The 21129-nt window shown below is 33.9% G+C and overlaps 1 protein-coding gene across 1 annotated transcript; it reads left to right on the forward strand.

The window, feature by feature from the left end:
• Positions 1 to 9443: 9443 nt before the first annotated feature.
• RAD51AP2 (RAD51 associated protein 2) lies at positions 9444 to 15413 on the forward strand (the record flags this gene model as incomplete). Its single annotated transcript, XM_079111613.1, has 4 exons — positions 9444 to 10848; positions 11035 to 12651; positions 12995 to 13078; positions 15295 to 15413. 4 exons carry the CDS (start codon positions 9444 to 9446, stop codon positions 15411 to 15413), a joined length of 3225 nt encoding a protein of 1074 aa, XP_078967739.1.
• Between the last annotated feature and the right edge of the window lie 5716 nt (positions 15414 to 21129).

The following is a 21129-nucleotide window of genomic DNA, read 5'->3' on the forward strand; positions in this document are numbered from 1 at the left end:
ATTGACTGGATTTACTAATTTAGTTACTCAGTTATAAACACCCAAGCTTGCTAACTGCATAAAATTCACATTTGTTACTTATCAAAAATGACATATTACTATGTTTTATGATAAACTTCAGGGTCATTCATAAATAGATATAGCCCAAGGATTAAATTTATAAAGGCCAATTTCTACTAAAGCCTTGATACCTAGAAATATTATTGAAAATTTCATACATCTTTTGTACTTCTTGAAAAATAATAAATGAAATTCTAGAGTATGACCATTTTGAAAGCAGTTTGAATCCAATGGATTAAGGCCAGTTTTATAAAGGCTAAAGTTTCCTCTTTGGTCTATATGGATTCAACATGCATTTTAAAAATAAACCTTTCTAAGAACTTCTAATGGATTGATGCTCTTCCTTCTATTATTAAAGGTAATAAATACACCAATCTAAGATAATAGGCCATTAATGGTGTTATTTCTGTTTGTATTTGTTTTATTCTAAAAGCTGTGTGACTGATTTGCCACTTTGGTCTAGAGAAAAGTATACAGTGACCCACTCTATGTTTTAGGTATTACCAGTAGTCATCCGAGAAGTCAGTGTCTTTTAAGTAACTGCTAAAATATCTTCAGTTAAGAAAGCTCTACTTAGGAACATTAAAGGAGTTCACATGGAGTGGCCCGGATGCTGTCAGGTGAGTGTTTTACTTTTTCCTTTGGATATTTCTTTTTGAACAGCAAGGATTGTGCTATTACTTGGTGGTACATTTTATTAAAACAGTATGCCAAAGATGAATCTCCTCAGATCTATGACACAAATCTCTTTTCTCTTAGCAGGAAAATTTCTTTTTTTTTTTTTTTCTTTCTTTTTTTAAAAAATTTAGTGTTTATGGTGATGCTTTTTAGTGTTTATGGGGTGAACTGGGAATGGAGCAGTTAACAGGCTATGACAGTCAGTAATTTCTGACCAGCTCCTCTGCCTGAAGTTAGTGTAGAATAGAAGGCTGAGGCTGAACTGGGAAGGATGCTCTGGAGGGAAGATCTGATTTAGGGCATCTCCACACCCAAGCGATTCCTCCAACCTCTAATTGGTAGTATTCTTAGTGACCCACTCAGATTTGTATTTCAAATGAGGAATTTCACAAGGGATTAGCAGATCCCACTGAAAAATTCAAATTACTGTGTGTTACTTAATTCATATAACTATAACATTTCAGTTTATTCTTCAAGGTCTTATTCAGACTTATGAAGACCTCCCTGACTATATATCTGAGGTTGACATTTTCTTCGTTTTCATTTCCAGTGGTGTCAAATTGAATGAAAAATCAACAAAATATCACCATGACACATACTTCTCTTTTTTGATTTTAGCATCCAACTGTATTGTAAAGTTCTTCCGTGTGTGTGCGCATGCGTGCGTGCGCATAAACTATGGAGTACACCTCTTCTTTGTATCATTCAAAATGCCAAGTTCCTGATTCATAATGGATCTCAGCAATTATATGATTAATTAAATATATTTCTTTCATTTTCATTCTCAGCGAGTTATTTTGTTATCAAAAGAGTGAAAGTGTTTGAGTGCATTTCCACGTAATTTGTTTTACTAGTTATAATTTAAATTATTCTGCTGGGCATGGTGGCTCACACCTCTAATCCCAGAGGTTCAGGAGGCTGACACAGGAGGATCACAAGTTCGAGGCCATCCTCAGCAACTTGGAGAGGCAGTAAGTTAGTGAGACCCTGTCTTAAAATAAATAATAAAAAATGTTGGGGATGTAGTTCAAAGGTTAAGTGGCTGCAGGTTCAGTTCCTGGTACAAAAAAAAAAAAAAAAAAAAGAATTTAAATTACTCAGAATTCTGATAATTTCATATATTATTCTTATAACTCAATATGATTCTGTCATAAACAGTACAGTAAGTATGATACATAATTATCCACTTATAGAACCATAACTGGTGGAAAAAAGTTGTTCTCATACTGATTTTAAAGAGAAAAAATTAAAACAATTTTTGATGTTTATAGTTAACAAGTTATTATTGGGTGTATTTGTATATTCAATTTAATACATATTTATAACTACAGAGTATAATGTGATGTTATTATATGTGTATATAGGGAAAATTTAATATCTTAACAGGTGATTATATTCTTATTATGCAATGTAGGTATGTACAAGATGTAGTGAAATATGAAAGTATTCATACAGAGTGAAAGTGTTTGAGTGCATTTCCATGTAACTAGATTGAAGGAAGAAAGAAAATTCTATTTGACAGAGAGAATTTCTAGGTTTATTTGACTGGGCAACACTTTTTACAATTGGCAATAGACACTGAAACCATATTTTGGCAACTAGTAAGTATAATTATTTGGAAACCAAGAAATATGTTTATATTCTTTTTAATGTAGTTGTCTATTTTTGTTTTTCCTACTGAGAAATGAGGTCATGCTAGACTTTGGTTTTTCTCTTGCTTTTCTTTGTGAACCTCCCTGGAATTGATCATAACTTCCCAAGGCCTATGTATAAGTTTAAAGGGTTTCCCTTTCTATTCTTTCTAAATGCAAAAACATATAACTTTATGTTTTAAGAGTGATTGTCTCTATGCAGGTCACAGTGAAGTCTACATAATTATTGATTAAAAATGATTTGCCCTACTCATTCTTTACACTTTAAGACAAAATTAGGATCCAATAATATTTATATTTAATATTACTTATTTTATATTACCCACTTGGTATATAGTCGAGCCTACAATTAAAAAAAAATATTGTCTTTTGTGTGGAAGGTCTCATGCTAAATACTGAAAATAGAAAGGTAAATAAGTTAACTATTCCAAGTCTCAAGAAACTAATAATTTGATGGAAGAGATAGTATATATACAACTAGCTATTATGTGATTTTATGAGTATTGCAATAGATGTTTGAAATGTTTTGGGAATATGAATGAGTACCTGATTAATATGGAGATAAAGGGGAGTTTTAGAGAAAATTGTAGGCTTAGAGAACTGGAATATATAAGTGGATCTTCCAAGAATCAGTTTTTGGGTACTCTTTCTATATCTCCTAAGACTTCAGACTAGGTTTGGATCCCTTTCCTCAGTACCTGGTTAGACCCTTACTGTGGCTTTTTTTCCACTGTATATGAAATAAATGTGTATGGTTTTACTGCTTACTATGCTGCACATTCCTGGAAAATAACTGTCTTACTTTTGAGACCCTGATACTTAACACAAGCTCAGTGCAAAACTGATGTCCAATAACTGTCTTCTGAACTGAACAATAGCAACAAAAACACCCCTAAGGTTTGGGGGATTGAAGTAGTTTTCTGTTTTGAGAGGCAGAAAGGAGAATGAAGTGGCTGGAGTTAAGGCTAGAAAATAGCTTCCCACCGAATTGTGAACAACCCGATTAACTAGGCCATGTATTGCTAATCATCCTTTTATGTCTATATTTTTTGCTAGAATGCATCCTTGATGGAGGAGGAATCATACATATATGATATAATAACTATATTTATATAGTATATAATTTCTATATCAATAAGTATGTATTTCTATTATATAACATATTATCATACTTATATGATAAACAATAAACATAATATCTATATAATAGTATTTACAGCATCAGACATTTTCTTGCACAAAATAGTTGTTCAGCAAATCAAAGGAGAGTTAAATCAAAACACCAGATGAGACCAACCATTTTAAAGTACTTATTAAATTATCAATGATCATTGGCAGTAAGCAATGCCTAGTCTTCCCTAGATAATGAAAGAGGAAACAGTTTTTTAAAAAAAAATTTTTTTTAGTTATCAATGGATCTTTATTTGTTTGTATGTGGTGCTGAGAATCAAACCCAGTGCCCCACACGTGCTAGGCAAGCACTCTACTACTGAGCTACAATTCCAGCCCGGAAACAGTTTTTGATCAATTCCTTCATCCCCATCTGAACCTATTTCTATTCTAAAATTACAGACAGAACTGGAAAAAAACTTTAAATATGGAAATATTTGCTTTTTGTATGTGGTTAATTCTGGTAACTCTACTCATAAAAACTTATCAAATGAGATGAACCAGGTATTTTAAACACAAGATATTTTTAAAAATAAAGCTTCACATATGTTCTAACATCAAATACAGTTGAATTGCTTGACTTTGATCTCAGCCAAACTAATATGATCCACTTGTTTTACTACTGCTACAGCCCCGTAATGTGAACTGATTTACGTAGAACTGTAGCTGAAGTATTGTAAGATAGAGTTGATGCTGTACCATGTTGGCAACTGTTTAACAACTGGCTTTCTAGAAAGAAGAACTAAAAAAAAAAAAAAAAAAAAAAAAAAAAAAAGGTCTGATTTGTAGCATTTGCTGATTCTGTGATGTAAATACTTCCATCATGGCCTACTCTAAACTACCCACATGAAGTCATTAAAATGCATAGCTGGGAAGAGATGCTGACAATCAGCTTGTCTGAGTTTGTAAGAGCCAGCTCAGTACACTGAAAGTTTGATAATAATAACTATAATAATTGAAAAAAAATGAACACAGGCTTATATGCCACCGCTTTTCTCAATGTTTTACATAGTATATTGCATTTAATTAACACAATCACCTCTGAGGGAGGTTTTCCTCTATAATTCCCACTTAGAGGAATCTGTGTCTCAGAAAAGATAAATCATTTGCTTATATTATATATCTACAAAAATGGACTATGGATTCAGATTATTTTGATTCCAGACTTTACTCACCCAAATACTATTTTATTTTACTTTCTGAATAAAAAAATGTTCAGCATAGTTTTCATGTTCAATATATTTTGTATTTAATGTGAATCTATATTCCTTAAAAACCTGAAGTAAGTAATGGCTATATGAATTTTCCATGTCAATCTTTTTATTGTACAACCAACTGAAATAAAGTGACCAATTTCAGTAAAACTAAACAAAAACAGAAATCAATCAAGTAAGCATAAGTTTGTATGATTGAAGAAGAGAGACATTTGCCATCTCAAAATACTGGAAATAACTGAAAAGTTAATTGAAAGACTTCACAATTATTTTGAAAAGAAGTGTTATTTACATTTGCATGAATACTCATACAAACTCTTGCTTTTGTTTTAGTGACAAAGACCTTTTTAATTGATGAGGAAATTTGTTAGAATATCATATTGCTGTTGTAAACAATTGGACATTCTATGTTGTTTTCCAATTTTTCTAATTACCGAAGCATGCATAAAATATAATAGTTCATAAATGAGGTAAGATTTAGAGTCAAAAAAGAATGTTCAGCAGATAAAACTGTAGTTTTCCAAAAAATGCAAGATGGTTACAAACTTTGAAATCACTGCAGAAAACTAAATAAAACCTGCCATTGTCCTTTAAGCAGATGATCCAATCTATGCCCAAGACTGAAACTCTGCAGGGGCCTTAAATATTTAAGGAATGACAACAAGTTTAGCACCACAGCAAAGCAAGTTATGCTGTGGACATGGACATGGAAGCTGAAAAATCAATTTGGAACTGACCTATGGAGGAACTATACATAGTCCCAATCAAAGTTTTGTATTTTGCTCTGTAAGTATCAAAAAATCAAAAGGAGTAAGGAAGTAACAAAACGATTAACATTTTATTAATAAGAAAACTCTTGTAATAGCGTTGGGCAGTTGAAGAGAGACTAGTAAAATGAAGATCGGTTTATTGCAGTATTTACAGAAAGAGACGAGGGCTTGAAATAAACATGAAACATTACTAAAGAAGTGGGGATTAATTTCAGGGTCATATTTGATGAATATCTGAATAGGGATTGGATGTTGGGGAAAGTAAGTAAGAGAAAAAGTTAAGAGGACCTCTAACTTTTGTTCAGAAGAATTTCTAGATTAGGAAAGTGGATAAAGAATAATGCCTCAAATAAAAATTAAAGAGGAGGAGGTGGTTTGTAGTTTAAATCATTTGCATATACATTGTTTCATTTTAGATGACATTTTATGTTATACATTGCTCTACTGATACACAGTATCACATTTTCTTAAATATTTTTCCACCTGGGGCCTTTAATGACTTGATTAAAAAATGCTATTTGTAGTTTTTGAGCTGCATTTATTTTAAATATTTTTTGTAAGTGATATTTTCCTATTTAACCTCCATGTTTGTTTTAAATATTTTTGTTGCTGGTTCTTATTAAGTATTTTAAATATATTTTATTGTTTGGTCTGAAAAAAAAACTTTAGGTTTAGCATATTTATTTACCACTTACATGATTTACTAACAGAAGTAAAATAGAGAAACTGCCATGTTACCTTTCTTGTCGTACCATGAAATTTAAATGATATTAAACCGCTAAAAAATAGTCAATTTTTTCAGCGTCATCCTTTTTACAATTTGCTTCATGCTGTCTACGCCAGAACATTTATTTTCTTGCTATTCCATGGTGGTATGGCTCAGAATAGTTTTCATGTAAACTGCTTTTTAATAAAATTAAGAAAAGCAAATCTCTATCTTAGCATGTTTAAAACCAAAGCAAAACAAAACAAACAAGAAACTTAAAACATTTTCAAGACACCACAAGATTCATTTGAATCATAAGGTATATTAATAGTAGTGTCATTTTACTTTTTCTCATTCACTGAGTTACTTAATAGATGAGGGCATAAAATGAATAAATTCTTGTCTTAATTCACAGAATTTCATGAAGAGACATATAAATAATTCAACAATAAGCTGTTAGTAACGTTCTAGATTTAGCAATACAGGGCTGTAGGAACACTGATGAGGGGGTAAGCAATTCTGCCCAGGGATTGGATACAACAGAAAGGAGGTACAGATGCTTTCAAAGTGGAGAGGGCTTTAGGGTAGGACCTTTAAGGCAGAGTAGGAATTTGCCAGGTGGAAAAAGAGAAGGGCATTGAGAACATACTGGAACAGCAAGAAAATAAACATTCTGGTAGGGAGCATGGAGAAAACCATAAAAAGGATAAAGCTAAAGAAGTTAAGGTAGGACCCTCACTGTGAGGATGTGGCACATCATGGCAGTGCTGAGTGAACTTCTTTGTTTTTTGGTACTGAAGACTGAACCCTGGAGTGCTTTACCACTAGGTAGCACTCCCAATTCTTAAAAAAAAAAAAAAAAAAAAAAAAAAAAAAAAAATTTAAATTTTTACACTGGTCACAATAAATTTCTGAGGCTGGCCTCGAACGTTGAATCCTCCTCCCCAGGCCTCCCAGTTGCTGGGACTGCAAGGTGTGTGCCCTTATGTCTGCCCTGAGTGAACTTCTAATTTAACTCTTAATAGGAGTTGGTGCCTTGTCCTCAATATGGGTTTTATCTCCTAAACTCATTTATTCTTTCGTGCATTCAAGTCTAACTGTAGTAAGACACCAAGCTCAAAGGAACCAATTGGATGCTGCCCTTAAAACTCAGTTTACTATTACAATCAGAGGTAAGTGATTTGATAGGAAGGACAGGTAACATAATATAGGAAGGTGTGACATTTGAAATGGAACAAATCTCATTTATATTTTGATTAGAATAAGTTAAAGATACACTTTCTGTATTTTTCATTTACAGATGGTCCGTTTTCAAGTTAGCATTTATAAAAATTAAAGGAAAAGCTGGGCATGGTGGTGTACATCTGTAATGCACAGATGTTCAATAATCCATGATAAAAAGCTAGAAAATAAATGCATCTTTGATCAAGCTGGCAAAATGAAGCACTAAACACCAAGTTACAGATTAATCTAGAAATCACAGAGCTATGACATTTGCTTTACAGATTAAAAAAATCTTGCTGCTAGTATTATATCTTGCTCCTAGTGTGCCCTTTATGTATCTAACTGAGCTATGTAAGTTGGTCTGTACGCGCTGATCACAAGGATAGAACAGGTTGCCGTAGAATGGAAACGCAGATTTGGGAGAAATCTGGGGAATATCTGGGTAATAGAACGTAAGATCTAGAAATAGCACTTTGAGAACTCTCTGATGTATGATCTCCACTGCCACATTCCCACAATGTTGATGAAGTTCTTATACTAAAGAGCTTTCAAATTTAAGTAAATATTTCTCTAGAGGAATTTATACATGAAAGTAATCTCAAGTGCCTAGAATTGGAATCACAACATATCTACAAGTATTTATAAGACATGAGGTTGATGAACACAACCTAGAATAGTTTGCTAGTCGTACATTGTTATCTATGCCCCCGCAGATTCGAGAATGAGGATTCCTGTTACACGTTACAGTAATTTTCACAAATTGTTAGAAAGATAAAAGATTGGTTTTGAAACAACCAGCACGAGGATTGAGATTTTTGATTACTGAGCAGTATTGACATGTTTCTTAATACATGTACATATGATAATAAACATTTTAAAAATCACTTTTTTTATTAAAACATTTTTTATTTTTACAGACACAATTTGGTTCATTGTACACAAACGGGGTACAACTTTTCATTTCTAAGGTTGTACACAATGTAGATTCACACCATTCATGTAGTCATACATATATATAGGGTAATAATGTCTGTTTCATTCTACTGTTTTTCCATTAATCACTTTCTTTATGATTACAGAATTCACAAAAATTAGAATTGACTGAAAAATCATAAAGAAATGTTTGTCAGAGCAGAGGGAAAAAAAAGTAAAAGAAACAGCATTTAAAGAATTCATTATTAGGCAAGCGTGAGACTGGATTATTATTTGTTTACACTAAACAGAGATGATCAAACATGATTTTTATCTCCAATTCTATCCAAAAGTGTTTGGGAAGAGAATCCCACAGAGTATGGGAACACTCTTCTTTCTCTTCTTCCAGTCTTGAGTGAAGAACAATTATCTGGATAGTAAGTTGCACACACTGCGCCCTCGGATACTCGGGTGGGTAGGGACGCATTTCTGGCCCGGTGGAAGTCGGTTTCAAGGGACCCTGGACGACTCGAGCGAGCTGCGCAGACCCAGGACTCGGGCTGGGCTCCGGGCGGCGCCACTTTCCCGGGCGAGTCACTGGGGAGAAGCCTCCTCTCAGGAGAACAGAATTTTAGAATTTTTGAAAACAGGTGTTTCCATTCATGAATTCGGAGAGATTCGGACGTTTCCCTTCAGTTTTTTCCGGAAGGAATATGTAAAACACCTAGACCGGCTATGGCGGTGGTTTTAGAATGAGGCGCTAAACATAGACAATATAACGGCCGCGGCGGGCGCTGCGGGCTCGGAGGGGCAGAGCCCGCGCGCGGGGTGCTGGGTGCGGGGGCGGGTCCGCGGAGGGGCGGTCTGGGGGCGGGGCGGGTCCTCGGAGGGGCGGTCTGGGGGCGGGTTCGGGGTGGAGCTTCCCCTGGGGAGGACCGGGATGCCGCACGGAGGGGCGTGTCCGGGGTGGGGCCGGGGGCGGGGCCTGTTCGCCTCTCTCCTCTTTAGATGCTGGAGCCCCGCCGGGACCTCGGACAGATCCCTTAGGCGCGTGGTCATGGCGCTCAGGCACCCCACGCCGCAGCTCGGCGAGCTCAGGGGGCCTCCCTCCTCATTACCTTCTCCGGAGGACCCTGATTCCCAACCGCCCGGTAGCAAGCGGCCCCGTCTGGAAGAACCTGGCGGTGTCTCTGAGGCGGGGTGGCGGCTGCCTTGGGTGCCTCGCTTGCCTGAGGCAGCGGTCAGGGAGTGGCGGCCCAGACCCGTCGACGCGTTCCTCATTTCAATGGATGTGATTTTCGAGAGCCCCACAGACCCGCGTGCGGCGCCGCCAGTCAGTGGGAAGCAGACCGGCAGCCTGGGATGCCAGAAGAGCAGACCTCCAGGGCCTGGCTGTTCGCCGCCTCCCGCCTCAGGGCGCGCGCGCGCGGGTCCGAGGGCTCGCGGGGCCCCATCCGGGCAGCTGCTCCCAGGGGTTTCCAGCGCGCGCTGCCTCGGGGGAGCCGGGGCGGAGGCCGGTCTGCCTCTGCCCCCAGCCTCCGCACGTGGAGGCAGGCACGAGGACGGAAAGCAGCCCTCACCCCAACGGAGGGACAGTGTTCTGAAAGACAATAGTTACATAAGGCAGGCAGAAAACCCATTTTTAGACGTTACCTTTTACAAGGAAGCTAGACCGACGTTTCGTGAAATTAAGAACAGATGTGAAGCTGACAGTGTTATGCCATCAAATAGAAAAGAAAATAACATTTCATCATCTAGACTAAAAATACCAAAATCTCAAAACCAGCGCAGCGTGGAAATTGCCAAACCCAGCTATTTTAGAGATAGCATCACAATAAGAATCCCTGAGTTTCCAACGGTTTTAAATAGCAACGTGTCCTTTGTCTATTTAAAGGAAACGGCAAAGAAAAAGAGTGACAAATTGGAGGCATATGTTAGGGATTTCACAAACATTTACTGGTCCCAAAATAGGCCTGATGTTAAGAAGCAAAAGTTACAGGATGATAAAAAAAGTGTAGATGTGGAAAATGGTCTTACTGAATATTATGAAAGTAACCCCCAGTCAGTGAGCAACCAAAACAATTTTGAGAGTAAAAAAGACTTGATCAGTTTAAACTGCTATCATTACAGCAGTATCAAGTGTGATGCAAGAGACCCAAAAAAGAATTTCACTGTAACTCTAGAAAAGGCAAATCGGGAGGAAGCAGAAACAAGTCTTAACAGTTACAGGTTGGAGAAATCCCCTAACAGGGACTGTAACATAGGACGTATTTTAAAAAGAAACAGGCAGAGTTGTTGGATTATGAAAAATTGCAAGGTCAACTGTGAAAATATGAAAAATCCTAGAGAAATGAATTTGCTACAATTGCTAGTAAAAGACCTTGTAAACAAGAAAGATTATCACAATACAAAAGTCATGAATGTGCGTCAACAGTCAAAGCCTCTGTTGATAGGAATGTCGGGTAGCCAAAAAAATTTAATAAAAATTGATTGGTTAAATGGTAAAGGAGAAAATGATAATATACTACAGTTGAAATACTACATTATACAAAAAGACTTTCATTTAAGCAAGATTTTTCAAAGTTTCACTATAGAAAATTTTAATTTCCTTAGTAGTATTTCAGGAAATAAAAATAATATTGTGGCCTGGTATAAAATTTTTAAGTGCAAAAAGCAAATTGGTATTCAAAATATAATAACTGGGAATATGAATGTTAATATAAACAGTTACAATTTAAGCAAATATTTACAAACCAGTGTTCTAGAACATTTAAATGTCATTTTGAAAATTCACATAGTGTCTTTGTTTGATAATTTTGATTCTTTAATAAGAATTGAAAATGATTCTGAATTGGAAGAAGGCTGCATTTTCAAATGGATAGTGCATTTAAACTATCCAAAAAATAGTACAATGGAAAATCCTATTGTATATCTAATATGGATTTTAACTTTTTCAAGACTCTTAGAAAATAATATGAGACCTTTGTTAAAGAAAAGAAAGCTATTTAAAACCAAACTTCTTGAAGGATCTAAGAAAGAAAACATCAGCTCCTTCAGGACAATGACTAAAAATATATGCTTTCCAACTTTTGAAGCATATGAAAAAATGGAATTTGATGATGTGGAAGAAATTTCTTTGACAAAGGAAACTAGTTATAAGACTATGAGTTGTCCTGAACAACTCATGAGTGTGGAAAATTGGGCTCACTGTGGTCTTAGTACTATTAAAACACACCTGAAGTGTGGTTCTCAATTTATACAGAATAGTCATGCATGTAAGAATGAAAAATATTATGAAATAAAAACATGTCACCAAGATTTAGATACCGAAAGAAAACGGGAGCACAGTAAGATTAGTAAGTTCAATTCTATGTGCGTACTTGAAGCTTTCTTTAATGTTTGTCAACAGGCCATACTGGCAAGCCAAAAGTCAGTACATAGTGAACAGAGCAATACCACGTGTACAACTCAGGTGCCAAATTTTAAGAACTTGCTAAGTGAAACAGAAGGAAAAAAATATGACATTGTTTTGAAAAATGAAGTAAAAGTCACACCACAAAGTTTAACAGATAGCTGCCAACTTCACAGTATTCCATTAGAAAAGGAGGCTAGTTTTTTCCCAATGGGTGGCAGGCTTTCTGTGCAGTCAGGGTCATTGAGGAAGAAAGTAAATGTGGAAGAAACGAAATCTGCTAATCAAAATAATGTAGGGGACAGAAATGAATATGAGAGTATTTTGCAAGAAAGTGAGTTAGTTAATTCAAAGCATTTTCATCCAAAGAATGACTCTACATTATATGTTAATCTTCAATTTGAAACTAATTCAAGTGAAGGAAACAATGAATGTTTTCAGGATTTAACTGCTAAATGTTTATCAACAGAAACTCTGACAATAGTAAAAGATTTTGAGATGAAGAGTAAATTTGATTTAGTACTTAAAGAACTTCAAATGTTTCATGAAATTAGTAAGGAAAATGAAATTGCAAGCACCAGGGAATCAAACAATGGGCAAAAGAATGACTTTGGAAAAAGAAATGATATTGAAGACGCAGAAATAGAGACAGAAAAAGATTTGAAAATGATTGCAGCCCACAAAATATGCACATCTTTGCCCTGTGAAAAGGCAGCTGGTCTTAGTAAGCATAAAACTCACCAAGGTTTGTTTAAATGGAAAACAATATCCAATAATGGAGAACAGGAAGTTCCCAATGAGTTTTGCTGTGGAACATCAGAGAAACAATTACTCTATTCTACTTTTGAGGAAGGTATGTTCTCTCCCATGATAAAAATAATTTCTGCTTTTTTCCCTGTAGGGTAAATTTGTAATTTTGTCAGAAAAGAAGACAGAGATGAAATAGAAGGAAAATGTTTATTTATGTGTACACTATTGTTCAATAAAGATCTATTTGAATGTTGTATAATATGCTGAAGTTGAAGGAAACAACTTATTACTTTTTAAAAAGGAGTTCTGAAGAGTCTTACTTCATTTCTAAATATTAAGAACTAACTGAAGGAAGAATTTCTGAAAAAATAAATTGGTTTTATAATGTTAACATTTTTTATATAAAAGTTACTTTTTGCTGTAACTTATCAATCTTTTACTTTCAGATGATAAAAAACCTTTACCTGAAAGACTTGCTTTTTTTCCTGATGAATGTAAGGAAGAAAAATTTAATTATCTACTCAGAGAAGGTAATATCTTTTGTTATCTTCTAGAACTTTTAATATGATTGTTGCATTTTTATATTCTTAGCGTGATAAAAATTTACTAAGGTTGTTAGAAAATACAATTTTTTTGCACTTTTTAAAAACACTAATAATTTATTGATTTAAATTTTAAATAATTAGAAATCAATTAAAAATTAAAATGCTATCTGGAATAATACTAGGAAATGCACTCTGCAAAACTATGTTCAAATATTTGCTTTGATACATGGCAATAACCATATGGTAAGATAGATGTTGCATATACATATATATAATACATTAAATGTTAGTTAGCAAAATCAAAAAGATTTAAGTTGGTTTTCCATTGAAGAAATGTCACTCCCAATTGTATATTATACTTTTTGTTGTTATGAGCCTTTTTACAATGGATATTTTATTTTGTAATTTTTTACCATTAATGTTTTCAGTGAGTCCTTTCTCTTCTCTTTCTGTAGAGTAGAAAAAGCAAGTATTTTTAAATTATTTTGAACATGTGTTATATGCCAGCTAGTTCACCAGGTATTTTATGTATCATTTAATCAGTGCTTTCCTAACTGTAATATTTGTGTGAATCACCAGAGGCTCTCCTTAAGGGATTTTGTTTCAGCCGTTGGATAGGTCCTATGATTCTGCATGTTTAGCAAACCCCTAGTGATATAGATGTTGCTAGTCTGTGGGCCACATTTTTTTTTTTTTTTTTTTTTTTTTTGCCAGTGAAATAATAAAAATGTTTTTATTTAAGGTACCATTATTTCCAAAAGACTGCTAACAAACTTCATGAATTTTTAAGCACTGATTTTATAAAGTGAGCAATTTCTGGTAGTATCTTGAATGTTCAGATTTGTTAAATAATATAAAGCAATAATTAATCTAGTGCATAGCAATAATAAAGGGGTCACTTATTTAACAAAGGAGATAAAGATGTACATTCACTACATTCTTTCAATAACTTAATGACTGAGGTCATATGCTTTGTGAAAGACCTATTGTTGATAGAAATCAACTTAGCAATTTCCTACCAGTTGCAAAACACCAGAAGTATCTACCATGTTTGAATATAAAAGAAGAAAATCTTACTTTGAAGAGGTAACCAAATAGACTTTTAATCTTGGTTTTATTCTGAAATAAAAATCTCCCAATCTTTTAAGAAATACACTAGTATAAGTTGCTAAAGTTGTCTAATTTGTAACTAAATTTGGCATATTTGATATGATCTAATGATTTTTTCATAGTTGGACAATCCATTTCTGTTTAGAAATATTTTAAAAATTTAATAATAAAATGTATTTTTCCTTTTGCTTTTTATAAATAAATTTATAATTTTAATGTTGAATTGATTTACAGTCATTTTCTCAAGTTATTTTTCTCCTTGTTTACATATAGTTTTGTTTTGTATTCTATTTCATTAATGTTTACATAGATACACAGATTCTGTTTGGTGCAACTTAATGATGCTGTTTATATTTTTTCAGGTTTAACATTGTGTTGATTACACTGCTTTTAGTGTAATGTGATACTATAGTAAAGTCATATTAGTCCACAAAAGGCTGATTTATACTTTAGCTTTACATATGTGCTCTACAGTTTATTTTGTAAAAACTTTGAAAGTTGGATGTATTATATTTCATGATCAAAGGTAGTACAACACATCTTCATATCTATTTAGCAACAGGTAAACCTTTGTGAAATATTTTGAACTTCTTTGAAAATGATATAGTGTGGTGTTAAATAAAACTTCAAAATCAGAGTACTCCATAGAATGTATCACAGATGGAATACACTTGAGCTCTATATTGATAGTAATCTCTATTACAAACCAAGCATAACCATTAAAAATATGCCAATGTCGTTTAATTTCTGATTGAAAAATGACATGCTTAAAGTTACTTTATGAAGTTAGTTTTAAAACCTATTTTGTTTTGTTGCTGTTAAATCAGACTGCCAGACTGGAATGCTGATTTTATTTACTTGTTATTTTATATTGGGCAAGTTACTCAACTTTTTGGTGCTTATGTTTCCACATTTTAAAGCTGGATAGGGAATTAAGTGATGCATTTAAAGTGTCTGTCACATAAATAAAAAATGTTCAGTAAATGCTCAGCATATGTTGCTACTATTGTGAACAGTAATAAGTAAAGATTTTAAAGCATATTGGTATTTTTTTACTCTTTTATGTAACTTTTATTGTCTTGTGTTTTTAGGTAGTCATTTTTCACATGGCATTTCAAGAGTACAACCTCTTAAGACGTGCAACCGACCAATCAGGATTGGCTTGTCAAGAAAAGCCAGGCTTAAACAACTCCATCCCTATCTGAAATAAATGTGTTATGAAAATGTACAAGAAGATTTTGGACTTTCATATTTAAAAAAAATTCAAAATATATGGAAATGTTTTCCTTTTTTTATTTGGATAAATGCTTTCTTTCAGCTTGGAGGTTTTAAACTTTATTGATTTTAAAGTGTGGTAGTTATTCTGAGTGTGAACTATTATGTTTAAAAGTTTGAAAGCATTACATTAATATTTTCATAATATATTGTCAATATAAGTATTAAAGTATTTTCCTGATCCTATTGAACATGATTTATTATTTTTCATGATATATGCATATGATCCTTTGTAGGAAACATTCGTAGTCTTTATAGGTTTTTCAAAGAATTCATAGTTCATAAAAAGATACTGAACCTCCATTCTAATCCACTCATTCTCCCATTTTTCAGGTGAAGGAGTAGAGGTGCTGAGAGAATGAATGAGCTTTTCAAAGCTGTAGGGATATTAAAATTGGTGTGGAGTTCTCTACTCTGTAGCATTCCTTCCTTCAGCATTTGCTTTCTTTTTTCTTTTTGTGATACTTGGAGTTGAATCCTCACACTATAATTTACATCTTTGTAGAATACAAGCTCCTTGAAGGCAAGATTCTTTTGTGTCTTTGCTTACATATCTCATGTGCTTAGAATAGTACCTGCCTCTTAGTAAATATTTATAAGCTATTGAGTATTAATAAATTTCTGTAACTGTCTCAAAACTATGTATTTCTAAATTCCATTTTCCTTTTTATTTTTAATGAATAGTTAAAATTGTACATTGATATATTAAAATCTGTACATTTAAGTGTACAACATGTTTTGAAGTCTATCTATACATTGTAGGATAGTTATATCTCACTAAATAACATACACATTATTTTACATAGTTATCAGTTTTTTGGTGAGGACTTTCAATGTCCACTTTTAAAATTCTTAATTGTTTTATAATCTGGTAAATCCTCATTTCTAAAAAAAAAAAGGGATAATATAATTGTGAAAATTAAATGGGCTAATATATACTATGTACTTGAAATAGGTTTGATACATGGTAAATACTCAATAGACGGTTACTAGAATGTTTTCCCTTTTCTTGAAAAAATTTTTTTCTGGATTCTGCATTCAGTTGTTTCTACGATAGGACTATGATATTTTTTAGAATTTTCTGAAAACTTTTCTTTCTTTTTTTTTTCCTACAGAAGTCCTCCTCTTCTGCCTCCATCTTTTAATTATTATAAGTCTCGTATTGGATTTTTCTTTATCTTTATACAAGGTAAATATTCTCCTTTATTTTATTTTTTAATTTTTTTTTTTTTTCGCGGTGCTGGGGATTGAACCCAGGGCCTTGTGCTTGCAAGGCAAGCACTCTACCGACTGAGCTATCTCCCCAGCCCTCTCCTTTATTTTTATACAAATAAATCTTGGTCCTGTTCCCTGTTCTCTATTGCTGTGTATGGATATTGAGTTCTGTTCTTGGTTCTGCTTCTCCAAGACAGGTCTATGTGCTTCTGGTCTTATTCCTAGTCCCTAGGAGGCTTTTATGGATACTTTCATCTTTTCACTAATAAACAGCAATATTCACTTATAATCATCTCTGGTTCTTTCCTACTTTGAACTGATTATGTGATAAGTTTAAATTCTGAGCACACGCTGCACTGTTTAAAATGGTTTTCCATGCCGCTGCCCATCGCTGCTTTGATCTGGAGAGCTTTTTTCATAGGCATCACATATCCCCAGAGGCAGAACTTATTTCTGCTGGTGTCATCGCTCCAGCACCCCTTCCCCTGCTACCACCAACCATATACACATTTACATTCACACAGATATTCCCTTCCTGCCTAATTTTGGGAGTCCTTCCTCTGGAATTAGTTGGAAGGTAGAAGGAAGGTGACATTTTAGTTCTTACGTTTTTGAATCTTCTTGCTCAAATTTGGAAAAGCTGCATGGGAGCTGTGGCAGAAGACATTTAAAATTGAACCCCCTCACTTGTCCTTTTTATCATTGTTCTTAAAATGTAAAAGTTGAATGCTTTCAGATCAGAAGAATAATATGCATAGGATAAAAAGCCACTTCAAGAAACACTTGCTTTTATTCAGCCTTAGAATAAATGTTTTACTTGAGTTTAAAGTAACAAGCTTTTGCATGCATAACTGTGATTATGAGAACAGACCCTACACTTAATCAGCTTGGAAAAGTTCTGTTGATGGTGCTGTAAGTATGCAAACCTCTGCGTTAATATTCATTTAGCTTTTATTTGGTTAGGTAAAGTGGAAAATAAAATATGCAGAGTAGCTGATCTTTAGTTCTAAATTACTGTGTAAAAGAATATTTATAAATTCAGTCATCATTCTGGAAAATATAATAATTCAGATGTTATATACTCTTATTGACATAATAGTTTGTGGCAGTTTATATTACTCAAAGTAAGTTTTGGACTAAGGGAAATAAAACAAAGATTTCAGAAGGGGAATAAATTATATTTCCTCACCTTATTGGAAAATAAATCATTATTTGAAGCTATCCTTGTTAGATATGTGGATTTAATATATACGTTTTAAAAGACAGACATGTTCTATGACAGAAAATGTAGAAGAAATAGTTGCTGAAGTATTTCACCTATCCAGTCAGTCTATGGGCAAAAGAATAAAATTATGATCTAAAGGTCTCTGTGTTCGTACTTTGGTGTATTTTTTAATTGGGGGCACATTTAACTTAAGAAAAGGAGTGTATTGGACCTTTGCCCTGAACGTGAAGCTCTCGGGTATTCAATCCACTGTCTCTACTATGGTGTCTACTACATATCTCAAATCCATGGTGGTCCAGAGTAAGCTCCTGGATTTCCCTTCAAACTCTTTCCCACAGCATTTCTCATTTTAGTGAATGGTAACTTCGTTCCTTTAGTCACTTAGGGCACAAATCTTGGTGTCATCCTGACACTCCTGTTTTTCTCATAACCCTCAGCTAGCCCACCAGCAAGTCCTGTTTCAGCTTCTCTTGCCTGGATTACTGCAATATGATCCTAGTTGATTTCCCTACTTCAGTCCTAACTCTCCTTCAGTCTATTCTGAACACAATATAAAGAATGATTCTTTTTAAAATACAAGTCATGACATCACAACTTAGCTCAATTCAACTCAATCTTCCAAAGTCTTCCTTTCTTGCTTTGACTGAGAGCCAGAATTTTTACTTTGATGAGTAAGACTTATATAATGATTTGACCCTCTGTTACCTATCAAACTTTTTTCTACTATTTTTCTCTAGTCTGTTCTACTGAAGTCACACTAGCCTTGCTACTTCTTGGACAAGTTACATGTGTTCCTGCCTCAGGACACTTGTCTCCTTTTTTCTTTACATATGTCTTCTTTTCCTGGAATGCTTCTTCCTAAGATATATATATATATATATAGACTGCTTTGCACCTTCTTGCTAAGAACTTAATTCAGATGTTACCTTACAGTGTGGCCTTAAATTCCTGCTAACTTTCATATGTACATTCCTTGATTTTAGTTTTACCTCCTTAATATTTAGTTTAGACATATTATGTATTTTGCTTATTTATCTGGTTAATTGATAGTTCTTCCCACTGGGTTTAAACTCAGAAAGTGAAGGTCTTAACCTATTTTATTTATTGCTGTATCCCCTACTAAATAAAATAAATATATTAAAAATTATAAAAGTAAATTTTAAAAAGTTAATGTACTTTTTTTATTAGGATAATTTTAGGTTCACAGAAAAAAATTGAACACAAAGTACAGAGTTCCCATGTTTCCTCCCCTTTCTCTATTTGCAGTGGCATGCACTACACTTGTGAATCAATTGATATATTATTATTAACTAAAGTTCATAGTTATATTAGGGTTCATTCTTTGTGTTGTACAGTTCTATGGGTTTTGCCAAAACATGCAATTTCACAAATCCATCATTATCGTTCTGCTGGCTTACAAATTCCTTCTGCTTCAAGTATTCAATCCTCACACCACACCACCCCCTACCACCTCTGACAATCACTGATCTGTTTCTGATCTGTTACAGAACATCATACTTTGGAAATTTGTATTTAGACTTTGCAGACCACCTTCTTTTATTTAGCAATAGGCACTAAAGGCTCCTATCATGCTAACTTTTCTAGTGATGGATTTAATTTAGTGGAAGTCTTTTGTCTCAAATATTTTAGGAATTAACCTTCTATCATTACAATGTCTTTTAGGAAAAACACAGAGTTCATTTTAAATTGTGCTGTGTCCCCCAATTAAATTCTGAAAGTTTTTCCCTAGGACTTTCCTGGTAGGGATTCTGAGCTTTAATGAAACAGCACTGTCAACATTGACAGAAGCTTCCCTGTAAGCTGAGACATTTCAAAGCACTTTAAGCCTTGGTAAGATGACTCCAAAGGAGGTTTTGTCTTGTATTTTTTTTAAACAGAAACTGCATTTGGGAGTTAAAATGAGCCATAGATTATGATGACATTAAGATGATGCTATAAAAGTCTATGCTAGACCTGAAAAATTCTGGTAAATGGAAATCCAAAGTGCTAACCAATATAAGGCAGTATTTTAATGTGTTGCTGTTGTGATGTCTTCGATAATTAATGCCCTATGATGTGCTGAATGAACAACAGAATACCATTAGTAGTTACAATTTTGTGACTACAAATTTTTTTAGGAATTTTTTTTTTTTTTTTGTGGCAGGGGTGGTGGGGAGCAGTTTGGGTACTGGGGATTGAACTCAGGGGCACTCCAACACTGAACCACATCCCCATCCCTATTTTGTATTTGTATTTAGGGACAGGATCTCACTGAGTTACTTAGGGCTTGCTTTTGCTGAGGCTGGCTTTGAACTCGTGATCCTCCTTGTCTCAGTCTCCCAAGCCTCTGGGATTACAGGAGTGTGCCACTGCACTCAGTAGGAATGTTAAAAATCACCATCAGGTTATTTATTTAAATCCAGTAAATATGTAGCATCTTGCCAGGTACTATGTAGTATATGCACGTGAGTATTGTGGTCCCTGCTTTTAGAGAGTGTGCAACTTTAATTGACAAAATGGAAGAATCAAAAATCCATTAAACAGCTGAAAGAATACAGGAGACTTAAGCTTTCATTTTAACTCTCTTCACATGACTGAATATGTCTAGTAGCCTCACTTGACTTTCATATGTTTCCTTATTTGGCCTATTGTAATCACTAAAATAACTTGTGATATATTCTTCAAATTAAATATAAATACCCTAAGGGTGACTAATTGGAAATAAAATAGAAATACAAACAGTATTAAGTATAAATAAAAAAGAATGTATAATTTTTTTAAGTATCAGAAAATTTTGTTATTAAAGGTTGATAAAAATGAAAAAGAATAAAGATTAGGACAGTTGATATTATTTATTTGTCATATATTTCAAATGAGCAGTATATGATCTCTTTCCTAATTCATTTACTTAAACCCTCAACAAACAAAATATGTTGAAGGACTTAGTTCTTAAGGTGAAATTATTGTTCCTCATTTTATATTTTATAGTTTATTTTAATTTGGAGAATTTGGTTTGTTTCTATAGATCAAAAGAGTGAAAGAGATTTTCTGGGATTGGAAGCAGTAAACTTGAAATTCCAGAATTTAGAACAAATTATTTTTTAGTACTTCACAAATTAAAGTCTCCCTAGAGATTAGCGAATGCCATAGTGATTCATGTGCCTTTGGAGAAATTATTTCTCTAATCCTACTATGTTTAGGTGTAGTTTAA

Source organism: Sciurus vulgaris, assembly GCF_902686455.1.
Source record: "Sciurus vulgaris genome assembly, chromosome: 14".
Lineage (NCBI taxonomy): Eukaryota > Metazoa > Chordata > Mammalia > Rodentia > Sciuridae > Sciurus > Sciurus vulgaris.